We start from the raw sequence: 24683 nt of genomic DNA on the forward strand, positions 1-24683 counted from the left end.
CGCCTTTTCACCCCGCCCACCTCGCCCCGTCCCCGCCCACAGGGCTGGCCTCGTCCCTCCCTAGTCGGGTCGGGTCGGATCCGATCCACCAAGGCCTAACCCACCCAGACCAGGACCCTCCTTGCCCCGCCCTAATCCCGCCCCCGCCCGCCTCCAATGCGGTGGGGTGTCTCGCGCTCCGCCACTGCGGTGGCTAAATCCAGCCTCGGGCCCACCCTCGCGGCGTTTTGATTGGCTGCTCGGGCATCTTCCCACTGCGCTCAGCGTGTCTGCCGAGTAGCACGAGGGCCCGTCGCGGATCCTTGATCTGTGCGCTCGCTGGTCGCGGAGATCGCTGCCGCAGTCATGACAGAGGGCACGTGAGTCCTAGAATTCCGGACCCCACTAGAAAGAAGAGCGCGGTCGGGGCGCTGAGGAGGGGTCGCGACGGGAAGGGGGCTTCCAGCCAAGGTTCTGCGAGTGCTGGGGGGAGCGGGGCTGAGGAGAGCCTGGTGGGATGGGGGTCCTGGGGATACGGGTGGCCGGCGTCCACTTGCCACGACAAATAATGGGGCGGTAGCTAGAGGCAGAAGTGGTGCGGAGAGTGTTTCCATTTTGGGAGGTGAGGGTAACGGCCCGTTTGTGGATTGTTGGAAGTGAGACCTCTGGGCTCTGACCTAAAGAAGTAGGATGGCCACTCGAGATCGTTTTCAGGTGTCTGCGTCGTAGAGGGGGACCCTATAAGACAGAGCCCGCCACTGACCTCAGCCGCTGGCGACTCAGCAATGAGAGGGGAAGGCAGGTGTGGACATATTTTCCAGAAGAGGACAACCCCACCCGAGGGCAGACTGCGCTGGAAGCTCACTCCTTGGGTTTGGACACAGTAGGTGCTCAGTCTGCTCCTCACACAATGCATCCCTTTTCCTTAGCCAGGAGCACCAAGAACCAACAGGGAGCTTTCAAAAGCTGCCTGTGACGTGAATTTTCTTCCTTGTGAAAGAAGAAGGAACGTGTAATGTGGGGCCTGGGCCACATGTCATTAAAGCTGGTTCCTATAGGAATCAGTTGAGTTAGGGATAGGGCATGAGTTGAGTGGACCTCTTTGTTTCATTTCCCCTATTACTAAGTCATGAGTAAGCACGGGCTTGCTTGAATTTTTTTTTTTATTCAGAAAAGAATGTTTTTGATCCAATGAATTTCATATAAGAAATTCAGAGAGTCAAGAGTATGTAGTGTAAGTGGGGTCTCTCTGTTGAGCCCTGGCCTTAGTTGCTATGTGCTTCCTTGGCTTCTTCCTGTGAGAGGCCTGAGTCCTAGGTTTGGGTGGGCATCATTGGTTTATTTATTTAGGATATGTTGGAGAAGTTGTGCAGAAATTTGTAAATAGGTTTGACTGGAAAGCAAAATCATGAGAATTGAGGAACTCTACTTTGCATAGATGGTAATACCATTATCTAAGGGTTTCAGATTTTTGATTGAAATAGCTGAAATGTTTAAAATCATTCAGATTTATTCTGCCCACAGATACCCCTCAGGTCTCATCTCTTCTCCTTTGCAGGGGAGTTATTTTAAAGACTTGCCCAGAGCTCAGACAGCCCATGAGGGGGCTCTGAATGGAATGACATTTTACATGGGACTGCAGGCTGAGGATGGACACTGGGCAGGTGATTATGGCGGCCCGCTCTTCCTCCTGCCAGGTAGGATATGGGCAAGGCCACCCTGGGGCATTGGGGTACTGGCTTGACCTGGTTCAAGCCCTTGGTGTACGTCTGTGGTGTGCATGTGCGAGCAGGTGCACAAGTAGCTCACATGGGAAAGAGCTGGGGGGAGTTAAAGTGCACCCCAGTTATTTTCTTGTTGGTGCTGGGAGATGGCAGTGAAGGCACAACAAACCCAGTGTTCTGACAAGGCAAAAATGGGTGCTCTGGGGCTGGTGGAAGGGTAGCTCTTGAGTCCCAGTGCAGAGGGGGTGGGGCACTCCGGGTAGAGGGCTGAATGTGTGCAAAGGTGCTGAAGGCAGGCAGGGGCTGGGGTGGCGATCTTTAAGTCCTCTGTGGGCACCTCTGGCATGTGAACTCACCTTGAAGGGGTGGCTGAGAAGCTCAGCATAGTGAGCTATAGGTTCAGGTTGGTGAGTGCCAGGAGGATTGCTGCTGGGCCCTCCTGGTACAGAATTAATTTGGCTAGACAAGACTATTGCATCCCGTGAGTGTTTCTCTGAAGAAATAGTTTTATAGTATGGGAAATTCTCTTCTATAAATGTATGCAGAAGGACCCTTTTTCCTGCTTGGAGGAGCACTGCAGGTCCCTTGGGTTCCCATCTCCTCTAAGCCTCACTGACTCGTGGACTTCGTAGCGTTGTATCTTTCTGTCTAGGGGCCCACAGACCTGTCCTTGGGGTCAAGTCAAGGGCTCTTTCCTTCAACCCACCTGGAGCTTGCTGAAACTCTTCCCATGGTCTGCTTTGACCTTGGGCAAGGCATAGAACTTCAGGTGCCTTGACCACCTCACCTGTAACATGGGGATGATGAGAATCTGGTTTGAACATATGTGCACATATGTAATTGGTATATGTATACCAATTAGCACTGGTTCTGGGGTCCAACTCCTGGAGCTCCAGCCCCAACCCCACCACTTAAGGGCTATGCCTCAGTTTCCTTCCCAGTAAAATGGGAGAAGACACTGGCTCTGTTTCCTGCCTGAATGTGTGTTTCTTGTCTTGACAACATCATGACTGTTCTGAAAGTAGATGGGCTTGTTTTCTGTGAGCCTCTGTGGTGTCTCAACATCTAGCTATCTTTCCGGGGCTTGTCAGTGGCCAGTATAGCTACCAGGCCTCTGAGCCAAAGTCAGGCACTGTTCCATGGCACATTGTGGCCAGGTTCACCCTGAGACCCCATATAATGTCACAGGCATGTGGCTGCCAGGGGTAGGTGGGTGGGGTGGAGTTGGGGGACAACCTGTGAGTACTATGCTCAGGGAAGCCAGGCAGGGAAGGGTAGGTTCTTTGTGGCTGTTTATTGTTGTCTATTTTCCCCATTTGCAAAGTGACATATGCTACTTAATAACTTATAAAACAGAAACATATAAGCAAGTAAATGTTATTCTATTTAGTGGTGCCCCAGCAGGTGTCACATCATCATGGGGTCCTGGAGTGGCTGGATGAGCTTCATATACCCTGTGTGGGGAGTGTCATGCATGCTGTTGCTGCTGTGCCTGGGGCCTGTTCCCAGAGTTCCTGACTATGCTAGGAGGAACAGTCTTCCCAGGCTTGTTTCTGTGGGAAGGAGAACTGTGGGAATAGCTCGTAGTCGGGAAGGGTCCTCAGAAGGAAAGGGGCCAGGCTTTGTGCTGAGTTCCTGCTTTCAGTGATGGACATTGTTTCTGCCACATAGGCCTCCTGATCACATGCCATGTGGCGCGCATCCCTTTGCCTGCTGGATACAGAGAAGAAATGGTGCGATTCCTGCGGTCGGTGCAGCTCCCGGACGGTGGTTGGGGCCTGTGAGTCTGCCCAGCCCTCTTACTGCCCATATGTGCATGCATGTACTTGTGTAGGACATGCACCTGTCAAGGGGTGGAGTGATGTAACTGTGGCCCTGGGGTTGGGTAGGGGCAGAGTTCAGTGTCAGAACTTGTGTTGTAAATTGTTTTTGTGACTGGCTGAAAGACTCAAGACCCTCTCACCACAGTGAAAACCATCTGGCAGTTATCACTAAGGCAGAAAGAAAGTGTCTGACTCCAAGGTAGCAACAGGTGCAGCTGGTGCTGGTCAGCCCTCCCTGGTCTCAGCCTGCCTTTCTGTAGTGGGGCCTGCTCTGGGATCAAGGCCCTCCCCCAAGGTAGTCAACTGCCTGCCCACCGTGGTTGGGCTCTGGTGGGCCAAATCTACACCAGCAGCGTCTGTTACAGAACTGTAGAGGGGTGGCTCAGTCTCTGCTTTCCTCCAAATAGGGTCAGGGGCTGCTTGAATGTGAGGCCCTGGCTCTGCCTTGTGGGTCCCAGCATGTCATGACGGAAGTCAAGATCTCATCAGTACCTTATTGCAGCACAGAGTGTTAGCATGGTCTAACATGCTGCCCTGCAAGTGTGTTCTGTGTGCCATAGTGGTGAATGGGCTTTAGTTGGGTCATGTTGATTGAGGAGTGGAAAGTAAGGATCCATAGGGCCAGTTTGGGAACTGCTTGGTTGTCATGAGAGTGGGCCAGTGGTTCTCAAACTTTTTGAAGTCAGGGCATATTTAAAATCCTACAGGTAATTGTAAGTGCACTATATACAAATTTCTGAGAAATACATTATAATAATTAAGTCAAATATTAAAGAAAAAAATATAAAGTCCAAGCGTGCTTTTATGGTAATTAAACGAAATAAATACGACAAAATTAAATTTATTCTGACATTAAAAAAAACTTTTATGTTATAATTTTTGAGTTATGCTTTTCAGAATTTGTAAAAACAAGGGGTTAAAAAAGAAAAAAAACAACCAAAAAGTTACTTTTTTTTTTTTTTTGGTATTTTTCTGAAGCTGGAAACAGGGAGGCAGTCAGACAGACTCCCGCATGCGCCCGACTGGGATCCACCCGGCACACCCACCAGGGGGCGATGTTCTGCCCATCTGGGGCGTTGCTCTGTCGCAACCAGAGCCATTCTAGCGCCTGAGGCAGAGGCCACATAGCCATCCTCAGCGCCCGGGCCAACTTTGCTCCAGTGGAGCCTTGGCTGCAGGAGGGGAAGAGAGAGACAGAGAGGAAGGAGAGGGGGAGGGGTGGAGAAGCAGATGGGCGCTTCTCCTTTGTGCCCTGGTCGGGAATTGAACCCAGGACTCCTGCATGCCAGGCCGACGCTCTACTACTGAGCCAACTGGCCAGGGCCAGTTATTTTTTTATATATATAGATAAATTCTTAGTAAGATTTAGTAAATTCAGCAGGTCCTGACGCAAATGTGTTAAGTTTTTTTATTCTTGTGTTTATGAGAAACATGAGCCTGATGTGTCCTAGCGATTTCTTCAATGTTTGGGCATATATTGAAAGGCAAACTCTCATTTCCTCATCAATACATTGAAGAATTTCTCTCTCTTTACTCTTGTGTTGAGTGCAGAAAACCCCCACCATACATATCATCTAACTTTACACCAAACAAAGGGTAGAAGAAACTTGCCTCCAGTCTTTCTGGGGAACATGGGGGGTAGTGTAAACAATCCAGCACCACAGCTTAACAGCCTTTTGCAACCTAATCAGGCAAGTGAGGTGGGAGATTGGGCAGACTGTCAGTTTACAGCCAATTCCCCATACCTCTGTCCCCCAAAAGTCTAAACTCTAAAAACTCTGTTGGTTTTTTGGTCTCCAACAGGCACATATTTTTCTGAAATACCATTGGGTGCACCTGGAAATCTTTTAGGGCACGTGGTGCACACTTTGAGAACCACTGGAGTGGGCTATTCAGGGTATTTCTTATGTTATGTTATGTCAGTGTGGGATGTTTTAGCATTCCTGATTTTCTAAGGAAATTTAACTGAAAGCATTGCTTAATTTCTTAGAAGTCATAAAAGATGTCAGTTTGTAAACCTGTCTCCTGCTCCTGCAGGCACATTGAGGACAAGTCTACAGTGTTTGGGACTGCGCTTAGCTATGTATCCCTGAGAATCCTGGGTGTTGGGCCCGACGATCCTGACCTGGTACGAGCCCGGAACATTCTTCATAAGAAAGGTACACCCTGCACAGTGTATGCTAAATAAAGGATCCATGCTGCCTCGGCTTAATGAGTTCTTGCAAATGAGAAATAGAAAGATGCACCTTCACCTGAATCACTGGGTGAAACACATGAACCAAGAATTCATCAAAGCAGAAAAGTGGAAACCATCTAACCTTACCATATTTTTTTAAAAAGCAAATTGATATAACTGTATACCCTCCTGTGTGCCGGTGGGCCTTCTAGTCGGTGGCACCCTTCCCTGCTTGTGTGCTCTGTAGGCTGTTCATTTCGTCCCTAAGGAGGCTCCATGGCTCCTGCCACTCTGAGAGCTTTCCTGCTGCTCTGCAGAGCTTGGTAGATCTCACCCACCTGCTTCTTGTAGCCATTTCTCTGTCTACCTGCCCTCCTGCTCTGGTGCTCCTGTCAGCTCCACAAAGTCCCTTTGTACCTCAGGGCTCTGCATGCTGCTTGCTTTGCCTGGTATCCTGCCTCCCACCCCACCCCACTCCTTTGGGAGCTCCTCCTCATCCTTTACCTGGCACCTCTGACCTGCCCAGCTAGATTAAGCTTCCTGTGCATTCTAACAAAATGCCACATTCTTTTCATGTGTTGCTCTTGCAGTGAGTTCCTTATTGGCCTCTAGTCTCACTGACTGCTTTCGGGTTCCTTGCCTGGGGAGGGAATGTGTTTGGGCCATGCTTCCTTCCCTGGTGGCCTGGGTTTTTGACTTCTGAACATGTGGTCTGGACGGAGCCTCCTTGTGAAGCACAGCCAGGATGGTATTTCTGTGCCTAGGACCCGTGCTGTGGGGTGGCTCCAACTTGGGCCAGAGTGTCACTGACAGCCAGGTTGGAGTCCCAATCTGCCTGCCAAGTAGGGACACAAGGTCAGGGGCAGCCATGAGTTGCCCTAAGAGGAGAAGGCTGAGGGTGCAAGCTCACTGTTCACGTTCTCGTCTAGACCCATATGGTATAGGTTTCTCTGTACATCTGGGCCCCTCACCTTCCTAAGTATCTCCTTCCTGAACGCTGGGCTACGAATGCCTCCCCTAGGGTTGGACACACTCATTTTGGGGAAGCTGCTGGTTCTACCCTGCAGCTGTGGTATTGGGTAGTCCTGAGCCGTTCTGGGACCTGCTTCTCAAGAGGCTTGGATGATCCCTTGCAGGCCCCTGCCTTCAGTTCATGCAGGCAGGGCACGCATGACTCCCGAGGGTCCAGTTACAGGGAGATGATGTGGGCCCATTCTCTCCCCAGGTGGAGCTGTGGCCATCCCCTCCTGGGGGAAGTTCTGGCTGGCTGTCCTGAACGTTTATAGCTGGGAAGGCGTCAACACCCTCTTCCCAGAGATGTGGTACGCTTGCCTCTGTGGGGACATGGCAGCTGGGTTCCTGCTGCCTTACTGAGTGGAAAACAGGGCCCTGGGTCTCTTGCTGCAGACAGATGGAAAGAAAGAGGGATATGCCCTTGGTAGGGCCATGTGGCAGGAGGTGTCATTCTGCAGGGCTGTTACAGAGCCCCAGTGTGGAAAGGGGAGCTATGGCTTTGTTGCCTAGACAAGCATGATAGCATCTTGTTGTTACAGACAGTGTAAGCATCTGCAGAGGTGGAGAAAGAAGGTAAAAGCCCAGCACTCCTCACCAGTCCCAGCATTGGGGTATGCTGTACTGTTTTATCTGTCCCCTTAACTTGTTTGATTATAAATGTTAAAGCTAATCCCAGACATCAGACTTTATCCATGAACACGTCAGTGTGTGTCTTTAAAGGATAAGAATTTTCTTTTAAACAGAACAACAATATTGTTTGTTTACATACTCAGCAGAATCAACTCTATTGATTGACACAAGAAGTGTCTTGTAACATATTGTAAATTATCTAATGAAAGCTGTGACACCTCCCCAGAAAACAGTCATATGCCCATAAGTACTGTACTGTGCCTTGTGACACCCATGGAACCCTGCCACCCTCTGGTGGAGCCCTGTCAGCAGGGTTGGGGTCCCCTCAGGGAGGTTGGATGGGGGCCATTGTGATAGATGACTTTGGTAGAGGAAGGGGGCGAGATGAAGGGGCCACTGGGGAGATGACTGACAGCGGAGTCCTGATGAAAGGGCCAAGAACCAGCCTCCATGGCCATGAGGCGTGTGGAGGTGGCAGAGGGACAGCAAGGTGAAGTGGGGAGAGGAGCAAAGCCTCCTTTGGTGGGGCCAGGGCACTGTTACCCAAGGTTGGCCACTCTGGAAGAGGTGGGGAGGTGTCCCAGGGCTGTTCAGTGTTCCTCATGGACTCGCTTGCCAGCTGGACTGAACCTCCCTAGTGTGTAAGGATTGGGCAGGGAAGGTTACCAAGCAGGCATGAGGAGACTGTGGTTGTCCAAGGCTGCTGTTGGGGATCTGTGTTGGTCATGCCCTCTACAAGGTGGGGCCCTGGCAGTTGCTGCTGGTCTTTGCTGGAGGTTTTAGAGGGGTGTGGGTTAGAGAGTAAAGGGTAGGTATGCAGGATGGGAGACCAGAAACCCTGAACTCAAATGTAAAAAAACATCCTTTAAGGAGGAGAGTGAGGGAAGTAGCCCCAGACTGGGGGGCACCTGCACAACTCCCATGGAAGCAGGGAGGGTGCACTCAGCTCAGCACCTCCCATGCCCTGTGGATGAGGATGGGTCTTGAAAGGAAGGTGGAGAAAATACCCCAGGGGCTCAGCCACCTGGGAAGCTGGTCTGGCTGTGCTGATGTTAGAAGACACAGGAGTTCACAATCAAAGGCTCAGTTCTGTTTTAAAGAAATTTAAATTCTTTCAATTTCCAGAAAAGTTGCAAAGATAGTCCAGAGCCGTCCTACAGACTCCTCACCCAGTTCTTACTAGTAATGTTCCACATTACTGTAGTTTGTCAGTCACAGTTGAGTCTCCTGGTTTTAGAATGCAGCTGGCTGACACAGAAGTGGCCTGTGCCCCGGGGCATCCAGGGGGTTTGACTGCTCCCCATCGGAGCATGGCTGCAAGGGTTGGCCTTGCTAACTTGGGCTTGGACCTCTGTTTACCCTGAGTCCATGCTTGGGAGTCCTGGGCCTGTGGTGGTGGGGATGGCAAGGCCCAGCCTCCTGCTGATGTACTGTCTCTCAGGCTGTTTCCCGCTTGGGTGCCTGCACACCCCTCCGCTCTCTGGTGCCACTGCCGGCAGGTCTACCTGCCCATGAGCTATTGCTATGCCACCCGGCTGAGCGCCAAGGAAGATCTGCTGGTCCAGAGCCTGCGCCAGGTGAGGCCGTGGGCCAGGGTCATCCCCAAGTCCAGCTGCTGTGCATGCCTAGTCCTGCAGAGCTGAGCCCCTAAGATTAGGGTGAGGCCTCCCCCACTTGTCCCTCAGACTGCCCAGAGGGGCTCTTGCAGTAGGGTGGGATACAGGCATCTATTCCTGGGAAGCAGGCCCTGAGGTAGAGTTGGGGTACAGAATGTTCATCAGGGCATGACCTGAGGGGCAGAGGGAGGAGATAGCTGTGGGCACCCCTGTGCTGAGGCACTGCCACCCCAGGAGCTCTACGTGGAGGACTACTCCAGCATCGACTGGCCAGCACAGAGGTACAACGTGGCCCCTGATGATCTGTACACACCACACAGCTGGCTGCTCCGCGTGGTGTATGGTGCGTGCATCCCCTGGGGTTGTTGGGCTTCCCTGGGGTCAACTCACACCTGGGGTGACAGTGAGTTTGTTCTCTCCTATTGTTTGGGTCCTGTGTAATGGGCCAGCTGTGTGTACCTTGTGTCCAGCAGACCTGCCCTGTCCTTGCCCTTTGAGCAAGCCTGGGGCTTGGGCTTCTAGACAAGAGAACTGGGAGCTGAGGGCCTTGGAGGGTGCAGTCATTCCTTCCCTGAGGGAGAGAAGGGCAGTTTCCCACGAGGCCCGATCCAGGCTCTCCTCTCTGTGAGACCCACCCTTGGAGGCGGGCACAGGGTGCTAAGTGGGGAAGCAGTCCTGCTCCCTCTGTGCTGGGCTCTGGTGGTAGCTGGATCTCTGCCCTGTTAATGCTGAGAAGCAGCTGGATTTCTACTCGTGAGAGCCCTCCTAACACAGCAGAGTAGCATACCATGGTCTGTGGGGGTGGGCAGGCTGTGACAGGGAGGTGTATGGTGGACAGGAGGAAAGGAAGGCAGAGCAGGGTGGGCTGGGAGGGCTAGGTGCCACCCTGTGCCTGCGGGCTGTGGCCAGAAGCTCCTCTCTACTGTGCTCACTGATGCCCTCATCCCCACAGCAATCCTCAACCTATACGAGCGCCACCACAGCTCCAGCCTGCGGCAGCGGGCCATCCAGAAGCTGTATGAGCACATCGCAGCCGATGACAGCTTCACCAAGTGCATCAGCATTGGCCCGGTCAGTGCCCCCACCTACTGGGTTTTGGCCTTGGGTATGCACCTGACTGTACAGCCTCAGGATGAGTAGAACCCAGGGTGGAAGGCCCAGAGGCAACTTTTTGTGGAACTGGGAGTAGAGGTCTCCCTGCAGATGGCCCTCTGATCCCATAGGACTCTGTCCCCACCTGTGTGCGTCACCCTCTTTGTAATCCTACCATCTTGTGTGTTTGAATGCTGCTCTTTGAGGCCGTCTCAGGATCTTTCTGGCCAGCCCCACCTCTGATAACCCTCCTATCTGCCTTTACGGGCTTTAGAGTAACAAAGGTGCTTGGGTTCCATTCAGAGATCCTGTTGAGCTCCATGATGTGAAATTCTTACTGTTCTGAGCCTCTGGGTCCTGTTCTAACTTTGCCTTGTGAGGCCAGGTATGGACACCTGTGGGACCAAGTAGCCAGTGCAGGGTGGGGGAGGCCAGCTCATGGCCATGGGTGGTGGGTGTAGGAGGCAGCATGGTTTTGAGCCCCTGGGTGGCCATGACTGCAGGTTCTCAGAGTACACCCAGTAAATGCGATTCCTCAGCCCTACTCCCAGCCCTGCTCCCAGGCATTTTCTGGTCCTCATGGAATCCCAGTGGATTGAAAATGATGATGCCCAACAGAGTAGTCAGTTGTGTTCCTTCTAGAAGTAATGGGATTCTCAGGCTTTGACTTAGTGCCATGTAAAGCATGTCTGACTTAAATTAGATGTAGGCTAGGAAATGCCAAAGTGGAAGGTTTGGGCCTCAAACATGCCACTCTGAGCAGGCAGCCCCCATTTACAGGTCTGGTCTCTGGCATCCTCATGATGATTCTGCTTGCTTGCCAGCTGGCTGGGCCAACACTCCTTACAGGTTGCTCTCCCTTCTCGGTATACCTTAGGCCCCTTTCTGCTTCCCTTAGAACCTGGTTTCCTGGGGCACCATGGCATCTCTGTCTCTCAGGGACTGGAAGCAGCATGTGCTCAGGAAATGTGGGTTAGAGCAAGAGGCCCACCCCAACCCTGGTGGGGCACTGTGCTGGGGCCTCAGTGGGGCTGGGCTGTGTCCTCATGCCCAGCAGGTCCAGAGCAGAACCCTGACAGGCCTGTCCCCTGCAGATCTCGAAAACCATCAACATGCTGGTGCGCTGGCATGTGGATGGACCAGCCTCCTCCGTTTTCCAGGAGCACGTCTCCAGGATTCCCGATTACCTCTGGTGAGTGCAGTGGGAAGGGCCTGGTTGGTTTGTGTCATGCTTAGTCTCTGACTGACGTGGCTGAGAGCCCAGTGTAGATATCCATGGGCCCTGCTGCTGCAGAGGCAAGCATTGTCCATATTTCCATCTCTGTGTCCCAGCAAGGGTGCAGTGGCATCTGGTATAATGCTAGAACCAATCAGGGTCAGTGGAAGCTGGGGAGGACTGTCTTTGAGTGAAAAGGTCTACCTCATAGCACAAACTCTGGGTGCTTCCAGAAAGTAGAACCAGGAAGCATATGGGTGGAGAGGGCAGCTTCAAGAGAATGTCAGGAAGGTTTTGGTGACAAGGAGAGCTGGTCAGTTATGAATTGTACCTTGGAGGAGGCCTTCTGCTGCCCCTTCACATGGCTGGGGGGAGGGGAGCTGTTCTCATGTCTCCTGCACAGTGCGGGCTCTGGGTGCTGCCTGACTTCCAACTCTTTACCCTCTGCTCCCTGACCTGGCTTTCTCCTCCTCACAGGCTGGGCCTCGATGGCATGAAGATGCAGGTGAGGGCTACAGGGCCAGCTTCCGGCTTCCTTTGCAACCATTTCTGTCTGTGGGTTTGTTGAGATTCAAAATCACTCCTCACAAGACCTGGCAGTGTGTTGAGCGGCTGTAGGCCCTCCGTCCTGTCTCTTGAGTGGATATGGAATACCTCCTGGGCTGGGCCATCTGCAGAGGAGCCTGTAGCCCTAGGGTTGTGGGAATACTGAGATTAGAGCCCCCAAGGGTCATGGGAGTGCAGAAGGTCTGCAGGCACCATGCTGGTCAGGAAGAGACAGTGACCTCAGAGCCCCACATACTGGCCTGAATAATGAAATTCAGGCGTCAGATAGGAGGAGAGCCCTGCCCTTGATACCCCCAGCTTAGTTCCTGCTGTGCTGCCCCTGCTGCTCAGAGTTTGTGGCCTCATTCCCCAGCCCTGAGATGCATTCCCATGGACCTTTTCCCCATTGTTTGTGCTATTTGGATGTTGTAGGTGATCTGGGATCATCTCTGCTTCCTTTTCCCCTAGCATATTTTCTGTTTGTGGCTCTGGGGAGGGATGCTTCTTTACAGGGCTTCCTGGGCTGACCTCTGGCTGCAGCAGTCCAGGCAGAGGCAAACCTGGGAGCCGTTGGCTCCCAGAAGGAGGTTGGCTCCCGGAAGGAGTTCTGTCTGCTGCACTCGTCTGGCTCAGTCTGGGAACGCGGAGGTTCCAGCAGGGTTCTTGGGGCACACAGGCCACCGGGCCTTTGAGATAGGGCATGGGGCCAGCACCTGCCGTGCAGAGCTCACCTCGGTGCCCTTGCCAGATATGCCCTGAGCCCCTCTCCCAGCTCTTGACTCTAGTCTTGTAAAAGGCTTGATCTCATTCAGTTTCTTTTAGCTAGGTGGCTTTGCTGGTGGTGTGTGTTCTTCCCACACACACCCCATTGGGCCACAAAACCTGCTCCCCTATTAGTGCCGCCAATTGATCTGAGCTCAAGTGTCTGGCTCAGGTGTTTCCACTCTCATCCCTGTTATCTGCATGTCTTACCGGGGTTTGATCATCGGTTTTCTGGTGCTAACCAGTGAACCGGGGTCCCAAGCTTGGGTTTGAGGGTGGCTTTCCCATTCTGAACCCCTTGGAGGCCTCAGCCAGGCCCCACCACCTCAGAAGTGGGGCTTAATTCTGGTCATCAGTGTGAATGGAGCCAGAGGCTGTCATTGGGTTCACTGAAGGCCAGAGGTGGGTGGATATCCAAATCCTAAAGTGCCCTAATACAGTCCTGTCCTGGCTGATGGCCCAATGAAGTCAGGTGAAGCTGCCTGCAGTCCCAGCCTCCTCAGGCCCACATAGACTCTGAGGGGTACATAGAACTCAGAACCAAGGGTCAGGAGATGCTGGGTTTCCTCCTCTTTGCGGGAGCTGGTGGGAGCCTCCGGGGACTGTGGGATGCCTGGAGGCACTGGACAGATGAGAGGACTCCTGCAATGGCTCGTCCTTTGTGTGCAGGGAACCAACGGCTCGCAGGTCTGGGACACCGCTTTCGCCATCCAGGCTCTGCTGGAGGTATGTGGCTTTGTCTCCTTGTTTCCCAGCCTCCAGCTGACATTCCTGTGTCTTGGCCCCTGGGCCCAGTGTGGACCTGACACCTGCTGACCCTAACTCTTGGCTTTTCTGGCCTCTGAGGCCTCTAGCAATGGTCCGGCTGAGGCTGGGTCTTGCGTGGCAGCTCTGGGAGGTAGTCTGGCTTGGAAGTGTCTGGAGCAGGGAGGCTAGAGAGGTTGTCCCAGGAGACAGGGCAGTGGGCACTGCTCCAGGCTCTTTCCAAACTCAAACTGTTCTGCGTGGACACTTATAAAAGAGCTTCTGAGCATGTACTAGAGAGAAACAGGAGCGTGTTTTTATTCTGATAGAATGACATCACGGAATCCTGGGGAGCCCTGAGGGTGGGTCTGGCTGTGTGAAGCCTGCCTTTAGACGGGTGAGGACCCCGTGGGTGCCCCCCTCCTTACTCCGTTTCTCCTTCATGTCTTTCTGACTTGTTGGCAGACACCCAAGACTCTGGGTAGGTTTGTCCGTAGTTCCCAGGGTGATAAGATATCACCGCAGTCGCTGGAGACCAGCCTACCTCACGGGCTCCTGCAACTAGCAGCTCAGCCTCTTCTCTCTTCCAGGCAGGTGCACACCAAAGGCCTGAGTTTTCATCCTGCCTGCAGAAGGCGCATGAGTTCTTGAGGATCTCACAGGTGAACACTGTGGGCTAGAGGGGCCTTCCATTGACAGAGGTCTCCTTCTACCCTTCCCTCTCCAGCTCAAGGGCTGCCTGAGTGTTTCCCAGCAGTGGTTGGGGCTGTGGGCTGTGGGCTGTGGGGGTGATACTTCGAGGGTTTCCTCACGCAATGAGGGTTGAGAGGCCGCAGCACTGGGCCCTCATATCCTGCCATGCCAGCCCTGCTTTGGTGTGGCAGTGACGTGTTTCTTTCTGTGCTTTCCACTTGTGCCCTTTGGATACTGCCCAGGTCCCAGACAACCCGCCTGACTACCAGAAGTACTACCGCCAGATGAGCAAGGTACCGTGGCCCTGCCTGCCACCTCAAGCCCTGGGACAGGCTGCCTGTTAGCTGGACTGGCTGTTGAGGAGGGCTCCTCCTTTGGCGTCCTGGGGCTTCTTGCTTTAGTGGACTCGTGTGGGTTCCAGTGATGCTTCTGAGATACCCCAACTGAGGCATTGTGCACGGCTGGGGCAGCTGAGCCATGGAGGCCTCTTCATGTGCTGTACACACATCTATGTCCTGAGATTCTTCCAGATAGACACATGTGCAGACATGAAATACACTGTCAGGATATGAATTAGAGTGACATGAGGTGGGGGTGGGGAGGACAGGGTGGAAAGGGTAGTTTTTTCAATGTGTGTCAGAGTGTGAACATAGCCATGTGAGGACAGTGGCTGTGTCCTCACAGGTCAGGAGGGTGCGATAACCTTGGGTCCCAAAGACGGTATGGGCTTGGTCTTTCACTCCCATTCACAGTCACCGTGCTTTTCAGGGTGGCTTCCCTTTCAGTACTCTGGACTGTGGCTGGATCGTTGCCGACTGCACAGCCGAGGCCTTGAAGTCTATCCTTCTTGTGCAGGAGAAGTGTCTTTTTGTCACCACGCACACACCACGAGAGCAGCTCTTTGATGCAGTTGCTGTGGTGAGGCTGCTGGGCATGGGACTTTGGGCACCAGGCACTGAGGGCACTGTGCACGCAGGGGTCCTTGGGTCCAGTTAGTGTTACAGATGAGCTGTGCATTCGCCTGTACTTCCCAGGGGTTTGTCCCAACACTCAGGGTCAAGACCATGAGCCAGAGGGGTATGTCCTCTGACGGCATCTGTGCTGGGCCAGTCTGAGACCCTGGCTGGGTGTGTGCAGAATCCTGTGCTTCCCCAATGGGTATGTGAGCCAGTGTCTCAGGCCCAGCACCAAGGGTGGGGGTGGGCAGGCTGGCTGCTGCAGCTCTGTTTCCTCTCTGGTTCAGGAGGCTCACAGATCTTGCTGCCCCCAGGTACAAGGCTCCTTGGGGGGAGCTGGCTGTCTCCTCCAGGTTCTTGATGAAAGAGGAGCAGCCCTTTAGCATGTCCATTTCAGTGCATGTCTTATATTAGAGGTCATGTGACTTATCTATGCATGCGTGTGTCAGGGTGTACTTACCATGTAGCTGATCGATAGAAGATTCCAGTCCACTGTCAGGGCACCCAAGGGTCTTGGTCTGATGTGAAAATTAGTTCCCTGCTTCCAACCCCTGCCTGTTGGTGCTTAGCCCTGGGTGCTTCCAGAAAGCCTACCCAGCCTGGGGCACCTGCACACGCTCAGCTCTCAGGATGTGTGATCTCTGGTTTTAGTTGTTGAACATGAGGAACCCTGAAGGGGGGTTTGCCACGTACGAGACCAAGCGTGGGGGGTACCTGCTAGAGCTGCTCAACCCCTCGGAGGTCTTTGGTGAGTGACTGGCTTGCTCTGTCCTCCATGGAGACTGCCCTGTCTCTTGAATGCTCCTTGCGGGGGAGGTGTTGGTGGACACCCTTTCCCTGTGTCCTTATGCTGCGCATCATGGTTCTGGTCAATGAGGGCTGGTTCCTTACTCTAGTCCACCTCTGTGTGCCCCTGTACCCCTTCCATAATTATGAAACATGGTCCATTGGAAGGTTTTCAGGGTGGGGTTCAGTTCTGTGCTGTGTGTTCCCTCCACCCTCCTGCTGGCCTGGCTGTCCCACAGCAAATGGGCCTCCAGGTCACCTGTGTAGGTGCCACTTGCCACCTGGTGCTTGTGTCCTCTGGGCTAGTCGGGGGTGACACCTTCCCTGTTTCCTTTAGGGGATGGTTAGGCTCTTGATGTGCTGTGCAGGCCTAGCACCTTACAGTACTGTGTTTTTCACAAATTTCACAATTTCACACCTTCCAAGTTGCCAAGGTGAAGTTCACTGGCCTCAATCTTTCACTTTCTCAGGGGACATCATGATCGACTACTTGTATGTGGAATGCACCTCAGCTGTGATGCAGGCGCTGAAACATTTCCACAAGCAGTTCCCACAGCACAGGCCAGGGGAAATAAGGTAAGGGTGGTCTGGCCAGTCAGCATGGCTTCAACCAGCTCAGCCAAGAGCTCAGACGTTACCAATGTGACATTGAGAGCCATTGTCCTCTAACTAGAGCCCCTCACATAAGGGGACCCTGAAATGTAGCTCATTTAGATATGGATGGGTTTCTGATGTTCCCAAACCTGGTTTTTTTGCCCTGAAGTGCATCAGATAAGTGTACTGGAGACTCCAAGGAGCATAATTATAACACAGAAACAAGTTATTTTTCACATCTTTCTTCTTTTTTTGTTACAGGGACAGACAGAGGGACAGACAGATAGGAAGGGAGAGAGATGAGAAGCATCACTTCTTCATTGCAGTACCATAGTTGTTCATTGATTGCTTTCTCATATGTGTCTTGACTGGGGGGCTGCAGCAGAGTGAGTGACCCCTTGCTCAAGCCAGCGATCTTTGGGCTCAAGCCAGCGACCATGGGGTTATGTCTGTGATCCCACACTCAAGCCTGTGACCCTGTGCTCAAGCACAAGCCCATCCCATGCTCAAGCCGTCAACTTCGGGGTTTCAAACTTGGGTCCTGAACATCCCAGTCCAATGCTCTATCCACTGCATCACCGCCTGTTCAGGCTTTTTCCCATATTCTTAAGTGACCCATACCCCCAGTTCCACCTGTGTCCAAATAGATGGTAGTTTTTAAACGTTTCCCGTTGAAGTCTGATGCATGCAGCCAGCAGCACACAGACCCTCTGTGCGGTGCCTAAGGAACTGTTGTGAAGTAGACAGAGTGTGTAATCTCAGGGGAACACGTGTACCAGAAAGTCCTCTCCTGGTTCTGTGGCTGCTGCACTCCTACCCCAGGGGACCCAAGGTTGGGACTTGCAGGCCTGGCTTCCTTCACTCAGCCTCATGCTCGGGGCTGAGCCAGTGGATCAGCAGTTCACACTATTTTGGCCATTGGCAAGTCTGCTGGGTGCCAGTGCCACACTGTGTCCAGGTGCTTGTCATGGGTTCATGGAGGCCGTTTGTACTTACTATGAATCATCCTGTTGTAAACACGTGCTTATCTTTTGAACACAGAGGATGATCAGGAGTGACACACTGTGCACTGTGTCATATAGGGTACGTGCTGCAGGTTTCATAGAGGTTCCTTACTGGGACGATTCCCTTGTTGCATGTTTCATGGTGAACCTGGTAGAACCTTAGCTTGGTCTTTATATTTGTTGGATTAAATTTGAGAAGCATTTTATTTATGATTTTTACATTTTTGACTCATGTTTAGTAGTTATAGGACTATTCAGGATCTCTTTCTTAAAGTCATTGTGAAAAGTTTTTATTTCCCTAGTAATTTGTACATTTTGCCTAAATTTCAAATATGTTGCCTAAACTTTCCTTTTTTCTTTTGTATTTTTCCGAAGTGAGAAGCGTGGACGGATGGGGCAGACAGACAGACTCCCACATGTGCCCGACAGGGATCCACCTGGCAAACCCACCAGGGGGCGATGCTCGGCCAATCTGGGGCGTTGCTCCACTGCAATCAGAGCCATTCTAGTGCCTGATGTGGAGTCCATGGAGCCATCCTCAGCGCCCAGGCCAACTTTGCTCCCATGAAGCCTTGGCTGTGGGAGGGGAAGAGAGAGAGAGGAAGGAGAGGGGGAGGGGTGGAGAAGCAGATGGGCGCTTCTCCTGTGTGCCCTGACCAGGAATCTAACCCGAGACTTCTACACATTGGGCCAATACTCTACTGCTGAGCCAACCGGCCAGGGCCACCTTTTCTTTATTTTTTTATTTTTTATTTTTTTTTCTTTTATTTTCATTTTTCTGAAGCTGGAAACAGGGAAGCAGTCAGACAGACTCCCACATGTGCCTGACCGGAATCCCCCCCCCCCCCCCCCCCCCGCATGCCCACCAGGGGGTGGCGATGCTCTGCCCCTCTGGGGCGTCGCTCTGTTGCATCCAGAGCCATTCTAGCACCTGAGGTAGAGGCCACAGAGCCATCCCCAATGCCCGGGCCATCTTTGCTCCAATGGAGCCTCGGCTGCAGGAGGGGAAGAGAGAGACAGAGAGGAAGGAGAGGGGGAGGGGTGGAGAGGCAGATGGGCACCTCTCCTGTGTGCCCTGGCCAGGAATCAAACCTGGGACTCCTGCACGCCAGGCCGACGCTCTACCGCTGAGCCAACCGGCCAGGGCCCACCTTTTCTTATTTTATCTTGATTTCCTCTCTACCTGTAGTCATATTCCTCTACTTATTACCAATATTATGTATTTGTACCTCTCCCTGTGTATTAGTTTCCTATTGCTGATCAGTAGTATCACCATAGACTTGGCTTAAAACAATGTGCAGTGATCACCCCCCCCCCCCCCAGCTTCTGGGTCGGGAGTTCAGGCTTAGCTAGGTCCTGTCACCGGCTGACTGTGATCTCGTCTGAGCAGTGACTGAGGAGGATCTGCTCTGAGCTCATGTGGTTGTTGGCAGGTGTCTGTTACTTCTGCAGTGTCAGCTTCGGGGCCCATTTCTTTACTGACCACTGGTTGGAGGCCACCCTCCATTTCCAGCCCCATGGGCCTCTGTGCAGCTTTGTGAAAGCCAGTGGAGGACTCTGCTGGCAAGGGGGAAGCCAGAGTGTCATGCAGTGCAGTCATAGGAGTGATGTCCCATCAACTCTGCAGGGTTTGACTGGTTAGAAACAAGTTTCAGGTGCCACCCACACTCGGGACAGTGTCACAGAGTAAACCCCAGAGGTGAGGGTCATGGGCACCTCAGACTATACTTGTACCTCCTCTCTGACCTTCTCAGAGATCTGGATTTTCTTCAGAAGTATCAGTTAGACTTGCAGTGGAGCTTCTCTGTCCTCTAAATCTTTTGTTTTCTCTTTGATTTTTTATTTATTTTTGAAGATTCATCTTGTGTGAAGCCCGTGCTATTGACATTGTTTTCAAGGATAGCGATTCTGTTGCGGCTGCTTCTAATGTTTGTTGCTCCCTGGGTGTTTGCTTTCCTTTTTTGCCTTTCTTTCACTCCCTCCTGTGTTCTATAGTTGCTTCTGCTTTGACCTTGTATCTCCTCTATGGACTGTTTATTTATACATATTCTTTAAAGGGAGACAATGCTCTTTCTTTTTGACCCCGTGGAATGGGGAGAACTGAGTAAATTGCTGTTTTGCTGGGATGTCACTGGGCCGTCCTCCTGTGTTTCAGGGAGACCCTTGAGCAGGGCCTACGGTTCTGCCGGCGGACGCAGAAGGCAGATGGCTCCTGGGAGGGGTGAGTGAGATGCATGGGCCGGACACTAGAGAACTCTGGCAGGAAGCTGCCAGCGACAGATTTCTGGTGGACCTTGTCCCTTAAAAATGCCTGGCCCTTACCTTGGTGGTGTTTGGCGAGTTGGGACATGTTTGATGGCCTGTGCCTTGTTTATTGGGTCTGATTATTCACATCCTCCCCCTGGCTCAGCTCTTATCTTGTTCACGGGTCCAGCAGATGGAGCTGTGCCCTGAGGGCCAGAGGCAGGTCTGTGTCACTGGCCTTAAAGCCCTGTGGTTCATGTGGCTTGTGAAGGCCATGCGAATGTTGTTGTTTTTTTAAATAACCACAGCCTCCTGTGCTGGAAGGTGTTACCATCTTACACCTGCTGTGAATGAGGCCTGGGTGGCTGAGGCTCCATTTCCCCTGTCTCCCTTTAGCTCCTGGGGGGTTTGCTTTACTTATGGCACCTGGTTTGGGCTGGAAGCTTTTGCCTGCATGGGACAGATTTACCACGATGGGTGAGTGTGGTCATTTGCCCCCAGGTGGGATGGGGTCTTCTCAGCATAATGCTTTGCTAGGGGGTTGGGATTGTCTTTGATGTTTGATTTTCGGGTGTTTTTACATTTTTTAAACAGTGGGAGCCAGGACACTCACTGGGTTGGGTGGAGGGAAGGATGGAGGCCTCAGTCCAAACTGTCATGTGGCTTTACCCAGTTCTGCTTTTCTGGGTGGGTGCTCGTGGGTTGGTCAGGAGGCTGCCTGCAGCTACAAAGCATTTTATTGTATTCATGGTGGACTGGCCTCAAAGTACAGTCCCCCTCCCACAGTCCTAAGGAAGTCTGGTCAGGGTGAGAACCCAGGGGCCTGGGACCTCCACTTTGTGACAGTGTCTTGTGTCTGGTGTCCTGCAGGGCTGCCTGTGCAGAGGTCTCCCAGGCTTGCGACTTCCTGCTGTCCTGGCAGATGGCCGACGGAGGCTGGGGGGAGGACTTTGAGTCCTGTGAGCAGCGGCGTTATGTGCAGAGCGCCCAGTCCCAGATCCACAACACATGCTGGGCCCTCATGGGGCTGATGGCTGTCAGGTGGGGCAGGGGAAGGAAGGACACTGAACCTGGCAACTTGGGCGATTGAGGGCAGCTGAGATGTGTGCAGGGATGGGAGGAGGTGAGGTTGCATGGTTCCTGGGGCAGTTTTAGGTCTGTCTGAATCAGTGGGTTTCTGCAGAAGCTCACTACCCACAGTGGCAACAAGGGATGCGAGAAGTCCCATGGAAATAGCATGAGTTTTGGAGCATCTACAGCTGCACTGTACTCTGTGGTCCTGTCTGTCTACAGCAGTGCTCAGCCACATATGTGCACAGGCAGGTGTACACACAGAGATGTGCATGTATAGACATACAGATGTGTGCAGAAATGCAAATGCATGCACAGGCAACACACAGGTATGCACACATGATGTGCACATTATCCCAGTCTGTACTGCCCTGTTGGGTTTGGGGCCATTTGGGGACTCTTCCTAAAACCCTATACAAGCTAGACCAGACTAGTTTGAGCAGCCGGGACGTAGTCTGTGGGACCTTGGTGACAGAGGGTCAGGGACCGGCCCCCAGTCTGCCTCCCACTGCTGAGCTTGATCCTGAACCTGCGAGGATTAGCTCATGTGGCTTCTGTGGCTCTCAGAGGGCCCTGAGCACCCTGGGCAGGGTGGGCACCAGGCCCCTCCTCCTCCCCTCTGGAGAGGTGTAGAAGAGCAGCACCTCATGGCAGGGGCCAGGCAGTGGATCTGGAGCAGGCAGGGCCCCTCATTGCCCGCATTCCTGGGGCTACCCACCTGGTCTGCTCCCCTCTACACTCGCTGCCTCCTCCCCTTCTCAGGGTGGTGCTGTGCAGCAGTGGGCTGAGGTGTGCTCACTAGTGTGTACCTCATGTGTGTCAGGCTACACACATCTTTGTGTAACCCGACACAAAGGTTTTTCACATCTTTGTCTTGTGCTGGGCTTTGGAGGGTGAGGGCTAGGTGGTGGCTGCAGCCTCTGGTGGTCCCACCATGGAGTAGTGACGGTGTGTTCATTTTCTCCTCTTTCCACAGGTATCCTGGCGTAGAGGCCCTAGAGAGAGGAGTCAGGTGTCTGCTTGGAAAACAGCTCCCCAATGGTGACTGGCCCCAGGTATGCTGTGGGGGCTCAGCACTGGCCCCAACTTCACACCCCCTTCAGCCCAGTGTGCCTCACAAGGTGCTCATGGGCAGAACTTAGCTTTGGGGATTTGAGATTCAGAAATACCATACATGAGAGGCCTGTAATGAAGCAGATCTGTGACAATAGTCAAGAATCTTGCTGTTTACAAATGAAGAGCAGGCTTGGTGTGTGGGGCTGGTGGTGCCAGAAGATGTTGGATGGAGGAAGCCCTTGAGCTCTGCCTGATGGCTTCTCTCTATGGACCGGGCATTGGCTCATGAGGTTGCATGGGGCTAACGCCCCTCCCTTGGATGAGTCTGAGCTCAACATGCCTCTGTGGGGCTGGTGACCAGGCTGGAGGAGGCTGCAGACGAAAGGGTCTGAGAGCTGGATGTGGTAGGAGGACTGCTGGCTGAGGCTCTGCGCGCTGACTCCCTATGAGCTGGCTAGCCTTCCACCTGGGGGTCTTGGTTCAGGGAGCACCTTGGCTACCTGGTAGAGCCTTTGAGTTTGAGTTCATGTGTTCTTTCAGGAAAACATTGCTGGGGTCTTCAACAAGTCCTGTGCTATCAGCTACACAAGCTACAGGAATGTCTTCCCCATCTGGACCCTTGGCCGCTTCTCCCGCCTGTATCCCGCAAGTGCTCTCGCTGGCCATCCTTGAGAGGGGCCTGTGGGCACCTGGCTGGTGGGTGGTGGGCACAGGCATCCAGTGGGGCTGCTAAGCGAGGTTGCGGCATCTCACTGGACACAGGAGCCCCTGTAGCCCTGCCCTTCACTCCTCACTTCTGGAATAAATCCTGGGACCGCCCTGCACAGGGGCAGGGCTGGTGGTTTACACACTTTTCCTTGGATGAGGAAAGGAACAAGATGACCTGCAATGCTGGAGAAGTTGTGGCCTGTCTGCAGCACCCGGGCGTGGTGCCTGACCTTGAGTGGGCATGGGGCTGGGAGGGTTTTCTTGACCAATAATATTTCTTAGCAGTTGTGCCTTATCTGCCTCCTGCCCGGTGCTAGGTTCACCTCCAGGATGGCTCTTCCTGCATTTTCTGCCTTTTGGACTGAGGGAGGTGACAGCTTCCCTGAACAGCCTTGGGCAGAGAGGCTAGGCCTGCCTGTTCACCATGGCCACTCAGGGCTCGGTGAGGACAGGGACCAAACATGTCAACCCTGCCCCAGATTTTACTCGTCCATGCTGCATTGTTGTGCAGCCAGTTTGTGGAGTGCCAGTGTCCCCACCTCCAGAGTTTACAGTCATCTCATAATGACAGAAATGCATAGGTGGGCAAGTGTAATAAAGGGTGAAAGGATGTTAGTGGTTCGGTGGTTACCACCGTGGGGCACCACTGCGTGCCGGGGACAGCAGAGCATCCCCACCTGTCATTCACCACCCACCAAAGCTGGTTGGGCAGGTGTGACACCCAGGGCACTTTTGTGGCTGCTGTGACCCTCATGCCCTACTTAGTTTGCTCTGAGCTGAAGTGGTAGCCAGATTTCTCTGTGATGATTCTTGGGTGGTAGACCTCTCAGTTCCCTCTGGCTAGCCTAAACCTGTCTGGTTCAGTGTGCATGTACTTCAGGCTCAGGATGGAAACTCTGGGACCTCGGTTTGCTTTTGGCCTGTGAGGATGAGTGGCTTATGTGCTTATGGCCTCCTCAGGGGTGTAGCTGTGAGGAGTCACCAAGAGCTTTGATGAGAATAAAACCCAGGCCTTGGGTCACCCCAGAGGCCCCACCGCAGTGCTACCTCCACCTGACGTATCTTGGTGCTACGTCCTGGACTGATGGCAGTCCCGTGCTGCACTCCCCTGGCCACCTGTTCTCCCTCAGATGGCAGACAGACATCTGGATACCCCTGTGCCCTCATCAGTACCTGCCTAGAACCAACCAGGGCCCTTCCCACTCACTGAGGCTTTGCATACATGGCCTTCCTCCTGCAGCTTTTGTGGTTCCTGGGCCCTGTCCCAGACTGTCAGGGCTCACTAGCTTCTTGGTTTCAGGGATAAGAGTAGGTACTTGAAGATAAACAGGTGTGTCTCCAGTTATTTCAGGGGGAAATTTTGCCTCAAGCTGGTTAGCAATCTAGTTCTCTATCCTGGGTAAATCGTTGAAGAGTCTTGAATTCAAATTAGCTTATTTTTTCTTATTGGATTTTGAATACAATGCTGGGAAATTTTCTCTAGGGTTATATTAGGTTACCTGTGTTCACCATGATGTAAAGGTCACACCCTTTGAGGAAATGTTGAACTCACAGTGGAAACTTAACTTCTAGGAAAATACTTTTCCTTACTGAACATAATCACTATTGCTACATAGATTTTATTTAGGCAATAAAGTATGTTAAGAGTCAATGCTATTTATTGTCACTCTGTTCCCTTGTTCTTCTCATCTCCCAGCAACTATATAAGAATTATAGCCTGACCAGACAGTGGTACAGTGGATAGAGCATTGGCCTGGGATGCTGAGGACCCAGATTTGAAACCCCGAGGTCACTGGCTTGAGCATGGGCTTATCGGGCTTGAGCATGGACTCACCAGCTTGAGTACGGGGTCACCGGCTTTAGCGTAGAATCATAGACTTGATCCCATGGTCACTGGCATAAGCCCAAGGTCGCTGGCTTGAGCAAGGGGTCACTGACTCAGCTGGAGCTCCCTGGTCAAGGCACATGAGAAGGCAGTCAGTGAACAACTAAGGAGCTGCAACAAAGAATTGATGCTTCTCACCTCTCTCCCTTCCTGTCTGTCCCTATCCATCTCTTTTGCTTATAAAAAATATTCATAAGTTAACTGGTCAGCTTCATTTATTTTTCATCTCCACCTGCAGTATAAATTCTTATTTGTAATTCACTTTGTTTCAAAAACAAATTAAGGTTAGAAACACAAGGCAAAAGGAAATAAAGGCAGGAGAGCCTGCTGGGTGGGGAGGGACATTAGCACACAAGATCCATGC

General features: G+C 52.7%; 1 protein-coding gene across 2 annotated transcripts; it reads left to right on the forward strand.

The window, feature by feature from the left end:
- Positions 1–269: 269 nt before the first annotated feature.
- LSS (lanosterol synthase) lies at positions 270–24085 on the forward strand. Of its 2 annotated transcripts, XM_066369968.1 has the most exons (22): positions 270–359; positions 694–862; positions 1538–1676; positions 3375–3483; positions 5564–5685; positions 6928–7024; positions 8788–8923; positions 9197–9305; positions 9915–10033; positions 11149–11246; positions 11748–11775; positions 13248–13304; positions 13913–13984; positions 14258–14308; positions 14784–14933; positions 15623–15719; positions 16228–16333; positions 19511–19576; positions 19996–20076; positions 20470–20640; positions 21647–21725; positions 22267–24085. In XM_066369968.1, the coding sequence occupies exons 1-22, from the start codon at positions 346–348 to the stop codon at positions 22396–22398; spliced, it is 2202 nt and encodes a 733-aa protein (XP_066226065.1). In that variant the 5' UTR covers positions 270–345; the 3' UTR covers positions 22399–24085. The 2 variants fall into 2 exon arrangements, with proteins under 2 accessions (XP_066226065.1, XP_066226066.1); XM_066369969.1 differs by lacking the exon at positions 19996–20076.
- The last annotated feature ends 598 nt before the right edge of the window (positions 24086–24683 follow it).

Source organism: Saccopteryx leptura, chromosome 2 (genome assembly GCF_036850995.1).
Source record: "Saccopteryx leptura isolate mSacLep1 chromosome 2, mSacLep1_pri_phased_curated, whole genome shotgun sequence".
NCBI lineage: Eukaryota > Metazoa > Chordata > Mammalia > Chiroptera > Emballonuridae > Saccopteryx > Saccopteryx leptura.

Bases quoted from the DNA above. Each gene is read 5' to 3' on its own strand.
- LSS (XM_066369968.1), top strand. The intron at 1,677-3,374 runs GTAGGATATGGG...TCTGCCACATAG, and splicing joins CCCGCTCTTCCTCCTGCCAG to GCCTCCTGATCACATGCCAT. The intron at 16,334-19,510 runs GTAAGGGTGGTC...CCTGTGTTTCAG, and splicing joins CACAGGCCAGGGGAAATAAG to GGAGACCCTTGAGCAGGGCC.